Consider the following 24,763-nt stretch of genomic DNA (forward strand, 5'->3'; position numbering starts at 1 on the left):
ACACAGCCACAATGCACAACCCTCATCACTCATACTGGAACTTAGTCATGTGAGTAGCTGCACTAAAAGCAAGCACAAGTAGAAAAAACAGGCTTCTCTCTGAGGATTGACAAATCTGCTTCATTTATATATAAACTGCCAAGTCTTAAACAATGGAAGTTTCATCATCTTGGACTTTATGTTGCAATGTCAGATCCTGTAACTAGGCAATCCATATTACCATATAAGATATCATACCAGCTACTAATTTGTATTGCTCATCACTAGCAAAATGGTGCAAAAATATTGATCTAGTTTTACTTCTCAAAAGTAGAAAGGAAAATGTACAGAAAATTGTTCCAAAAGTGCACGAAAACAAAAAGTAAGCAAATAATCTGTGTATAGTAACAGTGTTAAATATTTGCACTTGGTTGTTTTTCCTACTACCTGAGAACAATAAACAGTTTTCTACTCTTACCTCATCTATATTGAAAGTCTTTGACTTATCCAGTAATGGCTAGCTAAATTGGAATGGCAGCTGAAAATGATTCAAACTTTTCTTTTTCTAATGTCAGCAGAAATAAAAGTAACCACCTGAACCATTTGGGGAAAACACATCACACCACCTTGTATGTCTCATCAATCTAAACACAAAAAAATCTTTTCCAGCTGAAGCTAAGTGATTTATACAACTCAAAAATCACAAATAGTTTTAGGATGACCAAAATCTGTATTGACCTTCCCAAAATTGCTTGCATCCAATTAAACAACCCATTCTTCAAGATGAGAATTCCTTCCACAAACACTGGTAAAAGTTCTCCTTTCCTTTATCCATAGCCCATGAATCTTTCATGTTATTACTTCTTGTAGAAGAAATCATTATATTAATAAATCTGAATTCTGCCTTTCAGGAGAATCCATCTAATACAAGCTGTTCTATGCCAATTGCAGACCTAGTTTAATGTGGTTTCCTAGCCCGACAGTCTCTTTTCCCTCGTGTTCCAGCAGAAACCTGAATCTAAGTTTATTTCTTTAAAATTATACATTCTGCTATAAACATGACCACTGAAAGATTTTCCCGCCAAAAATAATTATGTTCTAATTATGTTGTAATTAGAAGTCAGTGCGTCATATTCCCAATCAGGAACTGCCATTGAAGGTCAGGAATTGCATCGCTGTGCAAGGCAGAAAAAACCCACCACTTTCAGTTGATTCCTGCTTGGCTTTCTGATTTAACACATACAACAGGATCCACACACTGTCTAGTCTGGGGTTTTGCACAAACCCCATGCCACACCGCATCAGATGAAACCCGCCTTTCAATTCCAATAACCTCATTAGTGAACCGAATTAAAAATTCCTCTGACGCTGTTAAAATGTAGCATCTTGGACAGCATAAACACAATCATGTTTAATCTAGTTCCTGAATCAGAAAGCTGCCGTGGATTCTCCAAAGTTGCAGTCTAATTCAAGGGCACTGTTAAAACACAATTCACTTCTGTCTACGTTGCATGACCAAACAGCGCTGGGCAACTTATCTACTGAAATCAGCTCCTTCTTCCACTCCTTTTGCAATGCAGGAATAACCTTTTATAATGCTCTCATTGCTCTACACCAGTGGGGGTCAACCTTTCTGACAGGCGTGCCACAAGTTAAGCCCTGCTGCTTCCCTCAGTACTGCTCTGATTGCAGAGGCATCACGGATACAGTTTGTGCTGTCAGACACTGGAATGGAAGCTGGAGGGCTCAAGTCTCTAGCCAAGTGGAGTGGAGGGGGGACAAGATGCTACTGTAGGAACAGTGTCACCACCACGATTCAGTTAAACCCTTCTTTGGCCCTGCAAACGTTTTAATGTGTACTGCAGATCCAAAGTCCTCAATCAGCAGTGGCTGGGTTAAACTGGCTCTGGCCAGTGGCATCTCCTCTTGGGCACCCTCCCAACCCAACTTTCTGACCCTACGAAACTATGAAAACCCCATGCTATGCAGCTGAAGCCTTGAGCACCCCCCTCCAATTTCCATTCCAGCACCTCTTTTTACTTAGTACTTGAGGCTTGCGTGCTACATTGTGCCGGGTGTGGCAACCCATGCTGTACAGCTATTTTCCTCTTGACAAACTAACTTTGAAAGAAATTGCCCTTTCTTTTTATTCAATAAGAACTATAAGTATAAACACATAGGTGGAAGCTTTTAACATTAAAAAAGTTTACATACTACTAATTTCACTTGCCCCAATTCAAATATTTGTTTTATTTTTCTATTTCTGAATTGGAAAAACAGTATAGTTTACCTCCCCTCAAAAACATGCACACACATAAAATCTTGAATGCAGTATTATCATTGGTAACAACTGTATTTACACTGAGACCAGTAATAAATGGTCACTGATGACAGACTTGTGTACATAAACTCTAATTATTGTGCTAGAAAACCACGTAACAACCACCTTAATTATAATAAGAGAAAATGGTTTGTTCCATGGGTGATGTAATTGAATCAAGTTCAGTTTCTTTAGCTCTGGGATCAGTTTCTGTCAAAACTGCATATGGATACATCTAATCACACATTTGTGCTAGTATATCACACATGTAATTGCTTGGAAAACACTGAAAAGCAGAAATCCAAAGGTTAAGAAGGGAAACACAGGTTTTTACCTTGAGTGTTTTGCTGGAAGATTTTGTTCAGATCTAAGGAGGAGGCTCTGGAATGTGACTTCTGTGGCCTTGGTGGGGGAGTAGGGGGCTCTTCTCCCTTTTTCATGGCATCTTCAATAGATGTGCTAGAATATGACCTAAAGGGAAACAAAAAATAGTAAAGAAAAATAAAGTCTTTAACTTTTAAACAAATATAATAACTATTGATCAGCGTTGCACTTTATAGTGGGAAAACCTCCTTCGTCATGGGTGGAAAGTATAGTGTTTGATAGCTAAGACTGAGGATATTATTGCTCTAGGTCTAGGGAGTGAAAGGATGACTTTTCAACCCACAGAACTAGTATGCCACATGTGTTCTAGCTTCAGGCTTCTCATCTTTAGCTCAGGGGGTCACATCACCTTAGCCAACAAAATAATTATAGCAACTAAGATGAATGAACATGAATTAAAATTTCTGTTCTCTTTATGCTTTCTGTCCCTCACCTTCTTTGTAAACTAACGTGTAACACGGTGGGCTCCAGCTGTCACCAGGAGTATATTAGCATGTTGTCTTGCTTTTAAAGCATCTTTACTCATTTTTATTTCTTACAATATGGCTGCATCCCACCAAGCACATTAAGAATACAGAAATGTACTCAAAGCACTGCATTGATTGTGATATAAATCATAATGCTTCAAATACCAGGTCCTGCAAAGGGGAGTCTCTTTCAGCCTTGGGTTATGAAGGATTCTGGCAGCATAATCTAATACATGGTACTGCTGGCAATGTAAAGTCCACATAATGGGTCTTTGACAGTGTAAGGTGCCCACCTGCAAGTCCAGTTCCTGGTTTGGTAGCAGCAGCTGAGCATACCTGGACCAAAAGAAGCCCTATTAGTACACCCACCAAATATCCCTGCTGTGTGGTAGTGAAAGAGGTGGGGCACAAATGAACCTCTGGTAGAAATTAAGGCTGCCAGTTTGTTGGTGCAGGGCAGCATCCGAAAAGCTGCCTGCTCTCCTGCTCTGAGATGTGTTGCTTTTGGGGCTCACTGGGGAGGAACAATCTTCAGGCCCCTGAGTATGCAAGCCTGACTCAAGTCCATAGTCTTTCTGTCCTACACAGGTGGCTGTAGACATACCCCAAACTGAGGTTTCCACGTTTGAATTATATGACATCTTTTGGTCAGCTAGCTTCACTTGTTGGTAACCTAGAGGCCCAAACTGCTAATTCAATAGCAGGCTATGAAGGCAAGACTTTTTGAAATTCCTTGAATGCGTCTTAAATTGTCTGTTCACATTCACCCCTCACAGTTATCCACTTTCAAGTCATGATACTGCCTATGTGTTATGCAGTGCACTTTCCAGACAGCTGTAGCAAGTTCAGTTTTGCTGAGCAGAGTCCAATATTTTTCTGCCGTTTTCTTCTGCAAGGCTCTAGGCTTTGCACAAATCAGTACTGACAACATGAGGTGTTACACTTTCTGTAATATATTATGCATGATAAGCAAGGCCTAATTAAAAAACATTAAAGTAATACAACCTCCACCCACCTCCAAACCACCCAATGACAGGAAAAGGGACCAGTTTTTGCCAAATCGTTAGAAGACAACTCTTTAACAGACTGGACATTGGCAATGTTCATCTTGTATTTCTGAGGTAGCCACTAAAAATATGAATGAAAGCCAAACTTATTTCAGGCTTTACAAGTAACCTGATACATTTCCTGCTGCTTAATTTCTCACTCTGGTAAGATTTTTTTTTTAAATCCACCAGCCCCAATTCATTTAAGACCTGACTCAACCCCCCTTGAAGCCCTGGAAACGTTCCCACTATGGGCTTTGGATCAAAACTTTATGGTTTTATCTTTCAAACACATACCCTTCACAGACTGAAAGGTGAGATGCACTGAAAAAATATGCATTGTAATAAATTCATGCTGTAAAGAAGCCATAAAAGTAGCAACTAAGAGGCAAAAATGTCCCTCTCTTGGCACTATTAAATTAGTGGACAATGGCAGGCACCAGGGATTGAACTGAGGCCTTCAGGAGTTAAAAGCCTGAACCACTGTGCTTTGTTCTGAAGATCAAGGCTCCCCAGCTGACAGCTCTAAGAGACTCTGAAACTCTGTCAACCCATCAGGGGAGGAGGAGGAAAGAGACAACACATACAGAGAGTCCTGCAGATTACACAACACATACAGCAGCAGTGCCAAGGGCCTCGTACAGATGTTCAGTTTCTCCTGGAAGAGTCAGGATAAAAATGGCCACTCCAGGAGGAGAAAAATAACCTGGGAACAACCAACGTTAAATCACTCCCAGGAGAGTTTCTCCTCTAAGAGTGAATGTCTGTACATGCCATAGCTTCTCTCAAAAGAAAATACAGTCCTTCAGCATCTCCCCCCCATGTAGATATGTGTTGCTCACTGGACTCTGCTGCTCCAAAACACTCCTTACATTGTGCTGCAGAGAAATACAGGATGACCATGGGCAGTCTGGGTCAGCCACTCAGGTTTCCCTGTGTGCTGCTGCAATCTTCTTTGTGAGCTGTGCATCTCCAGCCCAGCCCAACCCACCACCCTGCTCCTACATACCCCATGATAAAAAAATCTCACTGTGCCTATAATGCAGTAATTCTATGATGTGTCTAAGCAGATACTTAGATAACACCAACAAACTGAGTATTTTAAAGGCTGGAGGGCTAAGATAATATCAGACCTCCAACAGCAAAACTGACTGATAAGCTTTCACAGCACAAAGCACTAACCTCATAGCCCCTCCTCCTAAGGACGCTTTACTAGTTTTTTTAGAGTTATCCAAAGGGAACATTTTACTTTATTTTCTTCTACTCACTTAACAATTCTAGTAGAATATTTCTACATATTCCTTCCCTACTCAGTATTTTTTTTCAACCCTGAACTTTTGTCCCCACATACCACAGAACTTACAGTACCACTGTACTGCTTTGCTGTAGAAGTCCCATCAAATTCCCCTTAGGGATCTAACTACACAATGTCTGCTACAGAGAAATCTGTTTACAGGATGTAAGAGGAACCCCTGAAACAAATACTGAACAAGCAAGCATATAATTTTGTTGTCTGTAGCCTTCACTTGAATTTCAAAGTGTTTTTTTGTTTGTTTGTTTTTTTTCAGTTTCTCCCTTTCTTTGGCTAATCCTCTCCTACGGACAGAATTTTTTTTATGTCTGATTAATTATATGCTTTGTAAGAAGGAAAATCATGGGCGTTTATTCATGTGTTTTGGGGGGAAGAGGGTCTCATGTATCAGCATCCCCACACTTCAAAAATCACAGCACGGGTGCTTTAAGCTCATTGAATAAGCTTTAGTTAAAGCATCCTCACCGCCATGTTGAATTGTGAAGACGCCGATAAACAAGGCGCTGGAGGCTGCTCTAATTACACTGCATCAGAGCAGCCTCAATGTTTGTGTATAGCTGCCCCATGATTACATACCTATAACCTAAGAAAAAGAAATTAAAAACTGACACAGTTAATCTGACTAGCTCAAAGATCTGTGAGTATATCAAAATGTTAAACAGCTAAAACAATGTTTAACTCAGTTACACATAACACGGGCCTCCATTTTTCTTTCCTTTAATATCTGCCTTAGAAGCTTTCATTTTTAGTTTAGTATTCCATACAAATCTTCCCACAACTTGCCAATGGGCACTGTTTAGAGTGGGATATTACATCCATTCACAGGGCAGATCCACCTAGTCACACCTGACAGCATTACCATTATTTACATTGTCTAGATTGTCCAGTGTGGGGATTCATAGGTAGCATACACGTGTCAGTTAGGTGAAGTCTTGAGATTGATCACAAAACAGGATAGTGACATCTCTGTGACACTAATCTGGTCTACTTTTCCAGCACAATTAATAAAATGCACTTGTGCTTAACTAATGCAGAAGATAAATCAGATGGAAGGATTTTTTTGTTGTTGTCAGAAATAGAAACAAAAGCAGTACCTGGATCTGGGTCTTGCTTTGAGTGTGTTCGTTTCATGAGCAACTGAAACAAAAGTTTATTTGTTAAAATACATCTGAAGAAAGGAGAAATGTTTTTATCTACAGCATCAGAGTTAGTTTAGAATTCGGTATTACAGACATGTAGATCTGGGTATAAGGCACTCACCTTCACACACCAGTGCTTTCACTTCCCCCTTCCTAAGGTGGCTGGGTAGGTGGGTGCATGGTAAGAATGTTTCAAAAGCCCAGATCAAGTCAGACCTTCATCCCATTTATTTAAACATAGGAGTGTAGGAACTGCCAGGTTAGGTCAGATCAAGAGCTCAAATGTACTTCAGCGTTCAGGATACAATAGTGCCAATGCTAGGCACTTCAAAGGAAGGAACATGAAACCATATAGTGCAACCACATTGGCTTAATCTTCCCATAGAGAAAGTGTCTTCAGCATATTTAAATATGAGATCACATCCCTTCAGAATATTTTACCCCAGCCAATGTAAGCATGGACTCATTAGCCATATCTCTTTCTCTTTTTTAAAATGCAACTAGAACAAACAAATCCAATTCTTGGCTTCTATCATCTTCTGCAGTAATGAGTTGCAAAGGTTAATAATTGTTTTTAAAGTATATTATTTATTAGCTTTTAATTTGTTGTTTTCAGTTTATCTGAATGCTCCCCATTTTTGTTTTTATAAGAAAAGGGAAAAATCACAATGCTTGATTTATTTCTGCTGAGCCATTCTTTTCACATTAGCTTCCTCTTCCAACTCAAATAATGTTGAGGAAATGTAACTTAGTGATTGCTTTCAAATCCAGTTCCCTGAAAGAGGAATTATACCAGTATAAAAAAAAATCTTAAAGTCTCTTAAAAGTGAGCCCTTACTTTTTATTATATTTCGTTAGCTTAGACTACTAAGTAAGCCCAGGGGGATGGGAGCAGAAAGATCCTCAGCATGCTTTTTGTTTCCTTGAGATGCTTACCCCTTACAATGCTAGCAGTTCTGCCAACAGTTAGTTGCCAGATGGTGATATCTGCAATTACCACAGATCTTCTTATATACAGAACAGTAGATATCCAGGGTTGTAGTTGGCAAACACTGACTTTGTAACAGCTTGCATTGTACTGTTGTATAGATATATCAGGTAGGAGGCTTACAGGCACGCAGAGCACATGAAGCAGCAAATACCCTAAAGCAGATACAGAACTATACACATTTTCAGGATAAGAGAAGCTGTCTGCTTGGGTCACACACTTTTAGAAGATATGCAAATGCAGCTGGCAGTGATTAACAATAAGAAAAAGTATTTATAAACAAATCTTTCAGAAGATTACTGTCACCGCAAACTGACTTGAAGACCTTCTGGATACCCATGTAGTCAAATCTTACTAACAACTAGAGGAAAAGAGAAGAGGAATTCTCATTAAAAATGTACACTACTGATAATCCCCTTTTGTAGGTGTCAAACACCCACAGAATATAAACTTTATTATCTGCTTCCTTGTGGTCAAATGACCCAATTTTGCCAATACGGAAATTGCCATTTATGAAATCATATGAACATTTTTTAATCTATCATTCTAAGCCCTGTTTAAGAATCTTTTCTTATCCCTTTTTCTGTTAATAGAAGAATTTTGGTTGTGCTTCTTCAGAGATCCTCACAAAACTACATGAAAAAGTGACAAACTCTTCTGATGAAGTTTCCTGAGATGAACAGGAAGATATGCAAGGAAGATAGAATCCATATTTCAAATGTTTTATATACTGAATAAAAGAATTACAACAATGTAACATCATAATCTAAACAACTGAAAGTTAGGAATTCCAAAAGGTAGGATTCTATGGCACCTCAACTTTGGGATTAACAATTTAATCAGTTACATTTTCTTAAAATAGACAATACATGATCTATACAAGCATTGGCTGCAGACCTCCAGAAAGTGTGCCAATAGTTTGGTCCACTTCCTCAATGAAATACTTGCATATAAATCTGATATTCACCCATATCACATACACAAATGTCATTATGAAATTACTAATTAAATTTATTTGAATCCTGTCATACATGCATATTTCTGCTGCAACAGATTAATATAAATAAGTTTCAGGAACCTGATAAAAAAATTAAACTATTTAAGTAATTATTTTGCTCCTTTCTTCCTTCAAATCATAAAAAATTAAGGTTGGAAGGGTACACTGTTGACTCATATTCTTTTTATTGTCCACTGTAACCCTCAAGTCCTTTTCTGCAAAGCTGCTGCCCAGCCAGTCAGCCCCCAGCCTGTACCGGTGCATGGGACTGTTCCATCTTAAGTGCAAGACTTTGTATTTGTCCTTGTCAAACCGCAAGAGATTTGTTTTGGCAGGAAGCACTGATAGAGATTTTTGGGGCCGATACTGATAGCTGAGTTTTAAGGAGGTATATCAGCTGATACTGATCCGATTTCTGATACAGCTGCGTGCAGCTAAGTCTGTTGTAGTGGAAGAGGAGAGAAGGGGTGTGGGCAGATCAAGGTCCCCGAGCTGAGGGAGGGAGTGGGGGCTGGGACTGGAACAGGCGCTGTACAGCTGGGCAGGGTGGGCATGGGATGGAGCCGCGACTTGTCTGGGGGACACGGGGGGGGGGGGGCATAGCTCCCACTGCTGTGTGCACCCCGCAGGGCATTAGAAGGGAGCTGCAGCCACCCCAATAATCTCCATAGCCCCCCTCCGAGCACCGCTGCCACCCACCCTGCGCATATCTAGGGGCACATGCCCCTCCCATGCTCTCCCGGACAAGCAGTGGGAGCAGCGGTGGGAGCCACACCTTTCCCCACCCCCCGAACCTCCCATATGAGCCACAGCTCCATCCTGCGCGCCCCCTTCCCCCGCCTAAGCTGGGCACCCCCCACTCCATTCCTTCCTCACTGCAGGGGCTTTGAACTGCCCCCCCGCACCCCTTCCCTCTCCCCTTCCCCCTCGCCTTCTACCACACTAAAATTACCAGCAGTACACAGCCTTCCATGTTGTTGGCTGTGCTCCTCACTGCCTACATGCTACGCTGCAGCCATGCACATGCATGGGCCATTTATCACATCAGGCCAATTTCCGATACAGACAATTTTCTTTATATCGGTGCTGATCCGATATCGGACCAAAGTATTGGTGCACCTCTAATTTTGAGCCAATATCCTAATTTGTCTAGGTCCCTCTCTGAATCTTATTTCTCCCCTCCAGCATATTTACTACTCCCCCCAGCTTGGTGTCATCTTCAAATTTGCTGAGGGTGCACTCTGTGCCATCTTCTAGACTGTTGATGAAGATAATAAACCAAACTGGCCCCAAGACTGACCCCTGGGGCCACTTGATACGGGTTGCCAACTAGACATTGAGCCACTGATTAGTACCTGTTGATCCTGACAATCCAGCCAGCTTTCTATCCACCTTACAGTCCATTCATCCAACCCTACTTCCTCAGCTTGCTTGCAAAAATGCTGTGGGAGATGGTATCAAAAGACTTGCTACAGTCAAGATATATTACGTCCTCTGTTTTCTCCACATCCACAAAACCAGTCATCTTATCGTAAAAGGCGATCAAGTAGGTCAGGCATTGGTGAATCCATGCCAGCTGTTCCTAATCACCTTTTTCTTCTCCTCTAAGTGCTTAGAAATGGATTCTTTGAGGATCTGCTCCATGATTTTTTCGGAGACTGAGGTAAGGCTGACTGGTTTGTAGTTTCATCCTTCTTCCCTTTCCTAAAGATGGACACTATATTTGTCCTTTTCCAATTGTCCGGGACCTCCCTCTATAACCACAAGTTTTCAGAGATAACAGCCAACGACTCTGTGATCACATCAGCCAACTCCCTCAGCACCCTTGGATGTACTGCATCCAGCCCCATGGACTTGTGCACATTCAGCTTTTCTAAATAGTCCCTAATCTGTTCTTTCACCACTGAGGGCTGCTCACCTCTCCCCATACTGTGCTGCCAGGTGCAGTAGACTGGGAGCTGACCTTGCCTGTGAAGACTAAAGTAAAAAAAGGCATTGAGTACTTCAGTCTTTTCCACATCATCTGTCACTAGGATGCTTCTCCTACTCAGTAAGGTACCCACATTTTCCCTGACCTTCCTCTTGTTGCTAACATACTCATAGAAACTTTTCTTGTTACCCTTCATACCCCCTGCTAGCTGCAACTCCAATTGTGCTTTGGCCTTCCTGACGTCATCCCTGCATGTCCAAGTAATATTCTTATACTCCTCCCAAGATATTTGTCTATCCATTCATCCATCCCTCCTTCAAATGAATTCACGGGATGATTTGCCATCAACTCCTAGGCAAATTATACCACAGTCCAACTGATCATCTAGTATTTTTCTCTGATATTTGGAACCTGCTCTTTTTTTTTTCTTTTTTTTTTTTTTTTTTTTAATATCAACCAATTTATTTGGCCTCTTGGGCTGCTTCCATAGATTCACAAACTGTAAGGTGTTGGAAGGGACCTTGCAAGATCACCAGGTCCAGCCCCCCTGCACTAGGCAGGAAAGACAACTGGGGTCAGGTGACCTCAGCAAGGTGACTGTCCAGACTCCTCTTGAAGATTTCCAGGACAAATTTCCAGGTGGTGATTGTACCACCTCTGGAGGGAGTTTATTCCACAGTCTGGACACCCTAACTGTGAACAAATTTTTCCTAGTGTTGAGTCTGAAACAGCACCACCACGCCTGTAAGTATGCTGGGGGTTGTTCATCCCCAGATAGAGCACTTTACACTTCTCAATGTTGACCTTCATCTGGTTCCGATCTGCCCACCTTGCCAGCCTGTCTAGGTCCACCTGTATCTGCAGTCTATTTTCAAGTGTGACCACACTTCCCCATACCTTGGTGTCGCCTGCAAACTTGGCCAGTGAACTCTTCACTGGCACATCCAAACCATTGATAAAGATGTTGAAAAACACAGACCCCTGAGGGACACCACTGGCCACTTCTTGCCAGGAAGACACAGATCCATTCATTAGGAATCTCTGGGTCCTACCCCACAACCAGCTCCCTACCCACCTAACTGTCGAGCAGTTAAGCTTGCAATATTCCAATTTTCCTGTGTTAATATCATGGGATACCAGATCAAAGGCCTTTTGGAAGTCTAGGTATACAATGCTGACCTCCTCTCTTATCCAAATGAGCAGAGGTATGCACTTGCAGTGGCTCAAACAGTAATGGCACAAATTTGTGCCACAACTTTGTGCTGCAGTACATGCCTCTATACATGCCCCTTGTCATGGGCAGTGCCTACCTCCTGGCTCTCGGATGGGCTCCATGTGCTGCAGGGCAGGAGGGCTGGGTGGGGCACAGGGCACATCAGTGTGCAGCTAGCTGGCCAGGACGCATCACACAGAGACGGGGACTGCCTGCTCCCCTGCCTCCGCATGCTGCGGAGCCCCCAAGCTGAGGTATACTGTGCCCCAGCCAGCTACTCCATGCCTCAAGACTGGGGAGCAGGCAGCCCTGGGTTGGCTGCTTCCATGTCCAGGTGCCTCAGTGAGGGGGCTCTGCTGTGAAGGCACATGCAGCCCCTGCGCTGAGGCACACTGAATCCCAGCCACCTGCAGAGCAGCTGACTGGGGTGCAGTGTGCCTTGAGACAGAGGAGCAAGAAGCCATGGGCTATATGCAGCAGCCCCAGGGCATCACGTGTCTCAACAGTACAACACACCCTAGTGCAGGGACTCTGCCTGCCTGCTCCCCCATCTCCACGTTTGTCCCGGTGCATGCTATTTTAATATGTTTTGCACCACTTTTTGTGTCTTTTTTTTTTCCTACCAGGAAGTTTCAGTAGCAAAATTTTTGGCCCTGCTCTTCAAATATGCATCGCAGGGTACATTTTAACATTTGCCGTGTGCAGTTTGCAACACCACAAACTACATGTTCCTGCATGTCTGGATATGTTCTCAGTGTTCAAAGGAATCCCCGCATGAGGTGCAAAGGAGCTGACAGGCAGTCGATTGTAAAGAAAACAGAGAGAAAAAAGGGTGTGGCAGAGAAGGTGAAAGGGATTGAGAGTGCATGGCCAGGTTTCTTACTTCTGCCTTTTACCTTGTGAAGTTGGGACTGGAAACGTACATTCTGCCTCTAACTTTTTTGGGTGGAATAAATAACTATCACCAAAAGAACAATATAACTTGTCCATTGTTCAAATGAAAATCTACAATCCAAGGACAGGGATGGGAGCACTGAAGGCTCTATTCTGCCACTAATTCTTCTTCTTACAGGAAAGTGCAGGTGTAGGAGACAAAGCAACCACTAAAGGGCAGGGGCCAAAGACAGAAAATCATGAGACTGCCAAATGTATGGGAGAGAACAAAGGGAAAAAAAACTGGGAAATGGCAGCATTGAGATGCACCATTTCAGAACTTCCTAAAATTGGGGGGGGATGGGAGTGGAGGGGGCGGTGCCAGACTGGGGCTAAACAGAAAAAAGAAAAATAAATTATAGGTTTACAATGGAAGAACTACAGCATGGACTAAGGAGTCACTGCTCTACAGCCACAATTCCTGTCAGAGGCCAGAGTTTCGAGATGACATCTCTCCGCAATGTACATTAGCTTCCTCCAGGATTATGGATCCTTAGCTCTTCAGAAAATAAGGCCACTTCCAGGTATAGAAACACAGAATCAATGAGTCAGAAGGGACCTAGACAGATCATCTAGTCCGACCCCCTGCCATGGGCAGGAATGAGCACTGGTGCTGGCAGGGGTCATAGGACCCCAGCCAGGTGCCTATCCAGTCCCCTCTAATTACAGGTAAGATATAAAATTTATTCTGTGTCTGGGAAGGACAACCATCAATAATTCTTCAGAAAAAAATCTTTAGAAGAAATTTAAAAGAAATAAAAGGAGAGGTAAAGAAACTGAACATTTTTGACAAGTTAAAAAATTAAGTGGGACACATTTTGCAAATATATGGTCTTTAACCTTTCAGGTTAAAATAATTTCATTATTAAACATTACTGCTGGAGTGAAGCAAAAAAGCACTTGAAGTCAAATAAAACAAGATTTGGATTACATACTACAAAAATCAGAATGGTAAATTCTTTAAGGAAAAGATAGAAGTATCTTCTCTTCTTACCTGTTTTGATAGCCAAGTGTTGAAATTCCTTTGGTATTGTATTGACAGTAGTGCTTATATTCAAGGCTTAATTAAAAAAATAAAACATTAAAGAGTTATTTTAAATTAAATTATGTACCAGAGAATTTAACTGTCTAAATTTTCAAGCTTTGATTAAAATCCTATTAATACTTGATGGTCACATAACCTTTCAGATACTTAAAATAATTAGCTTATATATTCCATTAGCTTATATATTCTCTTAACAGCTTGGGAAGTGACTATTTCCTTTATTTAAAACAGAAAAGAAGAAAAAAAAAGGAGCCAAGTGGTTTGGGTCAAGGTTGGCAAGTAAGCACTGTATTTGGGTATCCTAACTGAGCCAGCAAGGACATAATTTTCAAAAGGATGAAGTCCTCTCAAATCCAGAGAATGGGAGGTTGTTAAAACTCAGCAGTTAGCAACTTCAATTGTTCAAGCTTATCAATTCCATGATGGAAACCTTAAAGCTGAGCATGCTCAACATTTGGAATTACTTTAAACAACTTGGACTTAAGCCACTTACCTGCCTTTTGACACATGGTGAGTCACTGATGGATCAGAATTCCAGTTTCTGATTCCTTGCAGGCTTACAGATGTGGGAAAAACCCTAAACAAACAGTGCCTTACTTTCAGCTGTGTGCCCCGTTACTGAGCACAGTACAATGCCCAAAAGAGGCATCACAGCGGGTTGACCCAGCTCAGCCAGCATCTGTACAGCTCATGTGCTTCAGCTAGACTTTTTGGTGCTTTTATCTAATAGCTGATTCAATCAGCTTAAGCCAAAGTTGTTGGTTCAATCAGCTGTTAGATAAAAGTGCCAAAAAGCCCAGCTGAAGCACACAAGCATACACTGGGGAGCTGAGTCAAACTGACACAACTCCTCTTTCAATACAGCGCTGGGCAAAGGTTTCTACATCTGTCGGCACCCCGTGTTTATTCCTCTAGAACAGGTTGAGATCTCAACATCTGTCTTCCACCAATACTTTGGTGGAAGACAGCTTTTTGTCATCAAATGCAGGAGGTATATTTTGGTAAAACTCAGTTCACCTCCTTGTATGCCAAGTAAATGGACATTACGTGCATAAAGTCTGATTCCCCAGATGCATCATTATGGAAATCTAAGGAATTTATGTCTGCATTCTCAAATGCAATGCCCTGCCTCCCGATTCCTTAGAAGTTGTTTTTCAAAACAGCAACTGGAGGAGCTCTTCTGTTTTGATTTTGTTATAAAATAGGAACAAGCACAGCAGCTATACTTGAAACCATGCTTTGGTAACAAACAGAACCTTTTCCATAGGCATATGTCCATTAATTTATAAGTATTATATGACAAAACCTCATCTTTTTATGGGGCTACAAAAAATGAGCAGTAGATCTGCAGTCAGAGATGGATCTACACTTAAAAAAAAACGGACTTTTCTGGGATGCATATTAAATCATCATTGGTTATTTTATTACCTTAATAGTACATGTCCTACCATCTTTACTAGAGCTCGTTGGGAATTTTTTGATGAAACATGATTTCACTTGAAAATCCTGATTCACTGCAGCTGAAACTTTTCACAGAAACATATTGGTTTCTGCAAACTTCTTTAAAGTCACAGATGGGTTTCCTTCCAGCTTATCTGATAAACTGTTGAGGAACCTGGGTTTCCAAGAATTGTGACTGCAGGTTGACTACTGTTGGAACAGGCAGGCTAAAGCTTCCCAAGGGTCACAATACTAGGGCAAATTTTAAAATAATTCTACCAATTTGGGTTTTGTTTGTTGTTGTTACAAGTCTTTAAGATGTGCGGTAACGCATGACTGAATCAGCAACAGGACATGTCCACAGATTATGTTAGCAAACATAAAATGTCCATCTACATTTAAAACATAACCAATAAAGGAAAAAGGCAAGATACTTTGATTCCAGTACCTTGCTTGTCATCACTATTTGCAGCTTGCGTCAGAGCAGATTTATCAGGCACCTCCTCAGCTGATGTCTTCTTACCAGAGAAAGAAAGAAAACTGATTTATTCTACAAGCCAACACAATAAATACACACACATATTCCCATATTTAAAATGGTTACATGTAAATATATAGTCTCTCCTGCACGAAGTTATGCTTGGTGTAAGAGATGTGGAAAGGGCCATCAGGGATCCAATTAGAGCTCCTTACTCCTGAAGTTAGATAGAGCGGCCTTGGGACTTTTGTAACTCATGACAGGTTGTCAGTGTGTGATGGTGCCTGGGGGCACGTCTGCACTGTGCCAGACCTTCCTAGGGAGCACTGCTGTGAAAACATACACACACTCCCACTCTGGGCATTCCGAATGCCAAAAAAAATAATGTAGTTGCTTCTAAGTGAGCATCCACTGTCATTCTGATGGCAGGAATATGGCTTTTTTCAAGTATGCACCACATGCAGACTAGGAATGAGTGGGCAGGGCATGCTTTCAAAGCAGCACTCCCTAGCAAAGTTTGGCACAGCGTACACATGTCTCAAGGGACTGTATGCCAGCTGAAAATTCTCAAAAGGGCTTTAAAAATATTCAGGTTTGATAGGGTTTTTTTAAGTTTTGAATTTAAAAAAAAAAAAAAAAAAATCAAAAGCCTTCTTCAGGTTAGGACCTGGAAATCCATTTTAGGAAGTGGCAAGCAGGTTTCAGCAGCTGTTTAGCTGGCAATTGCACAGAAAAACCATTGTGCATACTTTGAAAACGTATGGGCAAGCATCTTAATATCCAGCTTAACCATGCTATCTTATGTGTATGACAAAGTACTGTAATTACAAGGGTATGGTAGAATAAAAAATGGTCACCAACTGGCTCAATAACAGAGGTCATCACATCAAAGAGAATCAATGGCTCTGAGTTGGTTGGATCTTCACAAACAGTTTCAAGCTGAATTAAAGAAAAAAAAGCAAAGATGTTGGTGGGAAGACAAAGAAAAATCTCTGTGTATTAACAGGTCAGTAGCTTCAGTTGTCCTTTTCAGAAAGAGCTAATGTGAAATTCAGATTCATACTTTGATAATAGTGATGGCTTCTTGAAGATGTTGGAAAAAAACCCCAAAACACGCCTACTTTAAACTCAGCATGCTCCCTGGCCGAGCCCAGTGCATGCCCAGAAGAGACAACTGGACCCAGCTCACCCAACATCTGTATATATAGGGCACGTTAGTGGGGCTTTTTGGAGCTTTTATCTAATACCCGATTGACTCAGCTTTAAATAAAAGTGCCAAAAAGCCCTACTGAGGCACCCAATCTATATAGCCATCGTGGAGCCGGGTCAAAGGATTGTGTTGCTGCTTCCAGTCAAGCTCATTTTTTTGAGTATTTTTAATGTCCGCAAGCAGCCTGTTTCAAGAATCTAGCTATGGCGCCTCAGTAGCTTAGCTGCAATGTTGAGATAGGGTCCTTGTATTTTACGAGAAAGAGGGAAAAACAGCCACTGACTCTGATGGACTTAAGGTCAGGCGCTATTCCCAAGAGGAGCTTAAATTTCACTTCCTCCCATCCCTACCACAAGGAGTTCCATGGACATTATGGGGTATCTTCTGTTTTGTTTTTGAAGGCAATACAAATCTCTAAGCTATTAGCAGGGGAGGGTAAAGGTTGCGTGGAAAAAGGAGTAAAAGGAAAACATGGGACCAAAAGGAGAGTGGCAAGGCTTTTGGAATGCAAAAACTGGAGAAAAAATAGGATAAAAAAAATATATGGGAAAAGAACACTCTTCCACAGTAAACGATTAAATGAATTGATCCTTTACAAAACATATGGAAACAGTTTGCTGCTATTTGAGGGTTAGTACTGCCTGTTTTCCAGGTGACGCATTTCCTACCATAACTCTTCATAACTCCAAGAAACTGCCTTCGCATATTTCAGCAATTATAATAAGAGATGCTCTCCTAAAATGAATTTAAACAATGTGAATATATGACCAGCCAGGTCATGAGGCGCTCCAGGGAGTTGGGAGCGGGGCTTCGGGGTCTGGGAGCTCAGGTGGTGTTTTCGTCAATCCTCCCAGTCTCGGGCTATGGGCTGAGGAGGGAGAGGAGGATCCACGCAGTGAACCAAAGACCGCGGAGCTGGTGTCTTCGGGAAGGCTTTGGCTTCCATGACCACAGCCCGCTCTTTGGCGAGAGAGGCAGCAAGCTGCTGGGAAGAGATGGCCTCCACTTCTCCCCACTGGGGAGGAGGCTCTTCTCAGCCAGGCTGGCTGACCTGCTCCACCGGGCTTTAAACTATGCCCGCTGGGGGACAGGGGGACGACTGCCACTGCTGGCCCGCTGAGCAACCCTTGCAAAGCCAGCAGGCCAAGGCACTTAAGGGAGCCCACCCCTGCCCTAGCCCTGGTACAATCTGTGGGCAAGGCAAGAGCCCCCAAGGGGACACTTGCCTGCCTGTACACTAATGCCAGGAGCCTGGGCAACAAGCAGGAGGAGCTTGTCCTCCTGCTCAGTGCAAAGAATTATGACGTCACTGGGATAACGGAGACCTGGTGGGACTCCACCCATGACTGAACCATGGGTATAGAGGGCTATACCCTGTACAGGAGGGATCGTGTTGACTAAAGGGGCGGGGGCGTAGCTCTCTATGTGAAGGAAAGCTACATGTCCCTGCAAGCTGACGTTGGCGACTGGCATGGACAGCTAGAGACCCTCTGGGTAAAAATTTGTGGGGAAAACGGCACAGGGGACACAACGGTGGGAGTCTACCACAGACCTCCCACTCAAAGTCCTGAGCTTGACCAGGAGTTCGCCCAGGAACTGACTGAGGCCGCTTGCTCCAGGACCTTGGTTGTCATGGGTGACTTCAATTACCCGGACATCTTGTGGGAAGATCACTCAGCAAAATCCGAGCAGTCGCAAAGCTTTCTCTCGTGCGTGGATGAGCTCTACCTGACTCAAGAAGTCTATGGGCCAACGAGAGGCAAAGCACTGCTCGACCTGGTACTGGCTACGGGGGACGACCTAATCGGCGACCTAGTGATTGATGGGAAGCTGGGTGACAGCAACCACGAGCTGATCACCTTCACCATCCGCCGTAAAGCTGGCAAGTCAGTCAGCAACACAGAAGTCCTTGACTTCAGAAAAGCTAACTTTGACAAGCTCAAGAGGCTTGTCGGTCAGGCCCTCAGGGACCGTGACCCCAGGGAGATGGGAGTTCAAGAAGAGTGGTTGCTTCTCAAGGAAGCGATCCTCAAGGCACAAGCCAAATCTATTCCAACACGGAGGAAAGGCAGCAAGAAGGCACAGCAGCCCTCCTGGCTCTCTAGGGACCTAGCGGACCTCCTGCGGCTAAAAAGGAAAGCCTACAAAGGATGGAGGACGGGATTCACCTCCAAGGAGGATTATTCTGCACTGGTCCGGTCCTGCAGGGAGCAAACCAGGAAAGCCAAGGCTGCAACTGAACTCCAACTAGCTTCAGGCATCAAGGACAATAAAAAGTCCTTTTTCAGATATGTGGGGAGCCAGAGGAAAAGCAAGGGCAATGTTGGACCCCTGCTAAACCAGATGGGGCAACTGACAACTGATGCCCAGGAAAAAGCCAACCTATTAAAAAGGTACTTTGCGTCAGTCTTTCATCAGTCCCATGGGACGCCCATGCCTGCTATGGGACAGGGAGATCCGGGTGATGGGGATCCCCTACCCTCCATAAATGCTGACCTTGGGAAGGAACACCTTGAGAAGCTGGATACCTTCAAGTCGGCCGTCCCTGACAATCAGCACCCCAGGGTACTCAAGGAGCTGGCGAGCGTCATAGCCCAGCCCCTGGCACAGATCTCTGAAAACTCCTGGCACTCTGGTGTAGTGCTTGAAGACTGGAAGAGGGCCAATGTGGTGCCGATCTTCAAGAAAGGGAGGAGAGTGGATCCGGCTAACTACAGGCCCATCAGCCTGACTTCTATCCTGGGGAAGATCTTAGAAAAGTTTATTAAGGAGGCCATCCTTGAGGGACTGGCCCAGGCTAACATCCTAAGGGATAGCCAGCACTGGTTTGTTGCGGGTAGGTCTTGTTTGACCAATCTCATTTCCTTCTATGACCAGGTGACCTATCACCTGGACAAGACAGAAGAGATTGATGTCATATATCTTGACTTCAAACAAGCCTTTGATCTGGTATCCCACGACCACCTCTTGGCCAAACTGGCCAGCTGTGGCCTTGGGTCCACCACAATCCGCTGGCTGGGAAATTGGCTTCGTGGTCAGACCCAGAGGGTTGTAATCGATGGCAGTCACTCATCGTGGTGCCCTGTGACCAGTGGGGTCCCTCAAGGCTCTGTCCTGGGACCCATCCTGTTCAACATCTTCATTAATGATGTGGACATTGGAGTCAGGAGTGGACTGGCCAAGTTCGCCGATGACACCAAACTTTGGGGCAAAGCATCCACGCCAGAAGATAGGCGGGTGATCCAGGCTGACCTGGACAAGCTCAGCAAATGGGCAGACGAGAACCTCATGGTGTTTAACACTGAAAAATGCAAGGTTCTCCACCTTGGAAGGAAAAACCTGCAGCATCCTTATAGGCTTGGCAGTGCTACGTTGGATAGCACTACAGAAGAAAGAGACTTGGGGGTCATCATTGACCACAAGATGAACATGAGCCTGCAATGCGATGCTGCAGCTAATAAAGCGACCAAAACGCTGGCTTGCATCCATAGATGCTCCTCGAGCAAATCCCGGGACGTCATTCTCACCTTGTACTCGGCCTTGGTGAGGCCGCAGCTGGAGTACTGCGTCCAGTTTTGGGCTCCACAATTCAAAAAGGATGTGGAGAAGCTTGAGAGAGTCCAGAGGAGACCCACGCACATAATCAGAGGTCAGGAAAACAGATCTTACGATGACAGGCTGAGAGCCATGGGATTCTTTAGCCTGGAAAAGCGTAGGCTCAGGGGTGATCTGATGGCCACCTATAAGTTTATCGGGGTGACCACCAGGATCTGGGGGAACGTTTGTTCACCAGAGTGCCCCAAGGGATGACGAGGTCGAACGGTCACAAACTCCTGCAAGACCGTTTCAGGCTGGACATAAGGAAGAATTTCTTTACTGTCCAAGCCCCCAAGGTCTGGAACAGTCTGCCAGCGGAGGTGGTTCAAGCACCTACATTGAACACCTTCAAGAGTAAATTGGATGCTTATCTTGCTGGGATCCTATGACCCCAGCTGACTTCCTGCCCTTTGGGCAGGGGGCTGGACTCGATCTCCCGAGGTCCCTTCCAGCCCTAATGTCTATGAAATCTATGACATATGGAAAGTGCAGGAGACAGCAAGAACACATAACTGACTGCATTAGCAATACAATATTTCTAATCTTTAGAGATCACATCTAAACTACAGTTCTTGAATAGCCAAGCCACAAATTAAATTACAGAAGTGAATGACTGTACTTCCCACAGAAACCTTTCTAAATTATATTTACATCGTATATTAGTTTTGAAAATAAAAACATTAGTTATGATGAAAACTACACTGCAGCCAAAACCATTTCAGGTCAGTTTTGAGAAGGTTTTACCACTCATTAATCCTGGATAATGAAGCACAGCTAAACTCTGAGAGCACTCGCTGCTACATCTTAGCATTAAAACCTTAGGCTGCTTACAGACATGGAAAAAAAACCCAACACAGCGCTTTATATTCATCTCGGCACACCCCCACACTGAGTGCAACGTATACCCAGAGGAGGCATGATGTTAGTTTGACCTGGCTCACCCAATGTCTATATAGATCATGCACTTTAGCAGGGCTTTTGGGCGCTTTTATCTAATACTGATTGAGTCAGCTATTAAATAAAAGTGCCAAAAAGCCTCGCTGAAGCATCTAATCTATGCAGGAGTTGCAGATCCCAGTCAAACTAATGCACTTCCTCTTCTGGTAAAGCACTGTTTGTCTGGGTTTCTTTTTTCATATCTGTCAGTGCTGTTAGGGCCCAGAGAAAAAAAAGTGTGGGGGAAAAAAGCGTGAGATGCTGTTGACTATTAAACAATCCAATCAATTACAATAGAGTTTAGGTGGCACTTTCTATCATAGCTAAGAGATATTTATTCTATGCATTCCCTTCTATTCCTCAAACAATTAATTGAGGGAGAAAAATTGTTTTATGGTACATATCAAAGGAAGGGGTGAACAATAGGACACCAGACAATGTAAAAGGGAGAAATGAAGAATCAGAATGAACACTTATCTAAAAACAGGACTTCTCTACTAAAATAAATAAATAGGCCATAAGTAGAAAGTATGGGATAATTTTGTGATTGTGGAAAACAGGTGTTTATAGAGCAGAAGAGTGTCTTTCACAGATAGAAGCCTAAACCTATATGTTTATAAATTAAATTTATAATTAATGATGAATATGCAATTTTGGGGGCTTATGAAAATTTTCTGTTGCACACTCAGAGAAGATATTTTATTACTATTCTTACCCCTACTCCAATGGGAATTACTAGAAACATGAAAGCATCTTTTACAGGTCCTAGCATTTATGCTCATAAGGAACAAACTTTATCTTAACTGAACAGAAGAAAGAACAATCCTCTCCACAGTCTGAGTTAGTTTGTGAAGCTAAGAGCTTAAAAAATAAAAGTAAGAACCTCATAGATATGGAAATAGATAGAGAAACTAGAAGTTATGTGAACATGAGACTGTTTTCTTTGTACAAGAATAAAAGTGTCACCTGAGGGATATGGCTAACATGCAGGGCACTTTAAAACAGATCAGCTACCAATCTAGCACACGGGTGGGCAAAATGCAGCCTACCAAGCCATTCTATCCAGCCCGCAGGGCCCCTTAAACAATTTAGAAAATTAATATTCATCTGTCCCTGGCTGCCTGTCACACAGTCCTTGATAGCTTGCCCAAATTCAGTAAGCAAAATAATTGCCCGGCCCTGACCTAGCATCTGGAGGTCTCCCTTCTAACCACAATCCCTGTCAGATGCCGGATGCCTCTGCATGGAACTGAGCAATACTCCACTGTGAAAAGAAGTTTCTTATAACTCTGGTTGCTGATTAGTTTATGGCCTCAAATACAGGGATCCATGAAGTTTATACTAGCTAGTTCAATTGCAGTATTCCCCTTTATGTTAGTCTAACTTTACTCTTTTGAAGATAGTTACTAAGCTATTTACCACCACAAATCAATGCAGCAGTATGTTCTACTTATCCACTTATGTTTTTGTTTCAAGGATCTGATTCAGAGTCCAATGAACAACAAGAATCGACTTCAGTGGGATTCATCTAGGCCTTAAGCACACCTGTACATTTAACCAAGCAGAAGCTCCCAACTTGTACATGTACATGACATACGGTACAAACTTACGCTCTTTCTGGAGTTTTTCTTTATTACTTTAAAATAGCAAAAATATTACTGTTTTGCCCTGTACACCCTCCTCTGTCTGGGCCCCTATTGCTTTGCTTCTCAGAGACCCTGATCACTTTTATAACCTGGTGGGAGTTAACTAGATCTATCTGCTAAAAGGAATCAGAAGTAGCTACTCTAGGTCTTGATTCAGAGTTCTTATACCTGAACCTAGAGAGGATGAACATAATTCACCCTGATTTTTCACTACTGGCAACTTGTTTCATGCATGCAGTATATTTTTTTGGAAAAAATACTACTAGTTTGACATTCTACATAAGTGATTCTCAACCTTTATGGATTCAAGGCATCTTTCACTAGATTTGAGGTACCTCCTCCATAACTTGTGTGAATTGAGGGGCACCCAATTTCAAAAGCAAATTTATGTATTACAATCTGTAAATCCTTGCAGAGAAGCTGGGGAGTAGGGGTGGGGGAGGGGCCAGGCAGGGACAAGGCTGACCCTGTGCTTATCAGCTTATCTTTTGTGCTCATCTCATCACATCTCACTTATCTCCTCCCACCTGGTGGGAGACCTGGTGGCACCCTGGTTGAGAATCACTGTTCTACGTCTTCGTACATACATGTAACTAAATAAACTAAATCATGTACACGTATCTATCTATATATCTATCAATATATATTAGGGTTGTGTAAAATATTGCCACTGTTTTGACTCATTTTGAGCTTGAAACAGCAAAATCGAAATGAAATGAAGGGCTTCAAAGCAGCCTCGAAACAAAATGAGGACAGTTGAAACATTTCAAAAGTTGGGCCGAGTTCCCTTCCCCAGCCCAATTCTAGCGCTGGGGAGGGGAACTCAACCAGGCTGAATTCCCTTCCCCAGCCTGATTGAAACAACAAACCACCAAAACCATTGCAACAAAACTGAACGGAACAGTGTTTTCGAATCTAAACAAAACTCGAAATGAAATACTGTTCTGTCAAAATGTCGAAACAACTGTCGAAGCAAAATGATGCTGTTCCGCACAATATTAATTAGTTATTTCAGTGGTGCTCAACCTTTTTGGCTGGCTGGATGGACAGTGCCTGAAACCTCCATGGGCCAGATCTGATCTGGAGAGGCCTATTTGGCAGTGCAGAGGGAGGTGGGGAGTAGCCTGGCTCTGATCCAGTTGTGCAGTGAAAAGGGGCTTGGGCCAGACCTGACCTGACCCCATGGGAGGGAAGAGGCCATAACTTGACTCTGATCCAGCCCCATGGGGGAGGGGGCATAGCCTGGCTCCACAAAAGGAAGGAGGTGTGTCTGGCTCAGTAGGCAGAAAGAGATGCAGACCAGCCACAACCTGGCGGCCTGGAGGAAAGGGGTCTCATGGCCCAGCTCAGACTCACCCCATGGGGACTGGACTCTTGGCACTGGGGAGGGTAGCAGTACTGCCACTGCTCCCCACCACCAAATTTCCCACCCCATGGGCTGGATTCCAAGGTTCTGGAGGCCATATTTGGCCTGCAACCCAGATGTTGAGCACCCCGAGTTAGTCTATAAAGGTGCATACCTACCCTGCCTTCTGACTGACTTCACACTAATGCAGCTAACAAGTACGGCTGTGTGAAGCTTTGGGTGGTGATCCGATTCAGAGAAGATTTGGCCTGATTTGGTGGCCAAATCTCCAAATCCAAATCAATTCAAAGCTCTCCAAATCTTTTCCAGGGGAGCCTAAGGTCAAAAAAGAAGGCAT

At 43.1% G+C, this 24,763-nt stretch overlaps 1 protein-coding gene across 6 annotated transcripts in view; it reads right to left on the minus strand.

Annotated features, from left to right (window-relative positions):
- REPS2 (RALBP1 associated Eps domain containing 2) overlaps window positions 1-24,763 on the minus strand; it is a 179,102-nt gene that overhangs the window by 55,998 nt on the left and 98,341 nt on the right. For 3 of the 6 annotated variants that reach the window (XM_090063020.1, XM_090062995.1, XM_090062977.1), the window contains exons 10-14: window positions 16,500-16,610; window positions 15,642-15,711; window positions 13,703-13,768; window positions 6,603-6,645; window positions 2,634-2,770 (exon numbers count right to left, since the gene is read on the minus strand). In XM_090063020.1, coding sequence (XP_089919146.1) covers window positions 2,634-2,770; window positions 6,603-6,645; window positions 13,703-13,768; window positions 15,642-15,711; window positions 16,500-16,610 — 427 coding nt within the window. The remainder of the gene's footprint in view (window positions 1-2,633; window positions 2,771-6,602; window positions 6,646-13,702; window positions 13,769-15,641; window positions 15,712-16,499; window positions 16,611-24,763) is intronic. The other 3 variants (XM_090062986.1, XM_090063010.1, XM_090063002.1) reach the window with 3 other exon arrangements.

Source organism: Crocodylus siamensis, chromosome 1 (assembly GCF_052110815.1).
Source record: "Crocodylus siamensis isolate JL-2025a chromosome 1, ASM5211081v1, whole genome shotgun sequence".
Taxonomy (NCBI): Eukaryota; Metazoa; Chordata; order Crocodylia; family Crocodylidae; genus Crocodylus; species Crocodylus siamensis.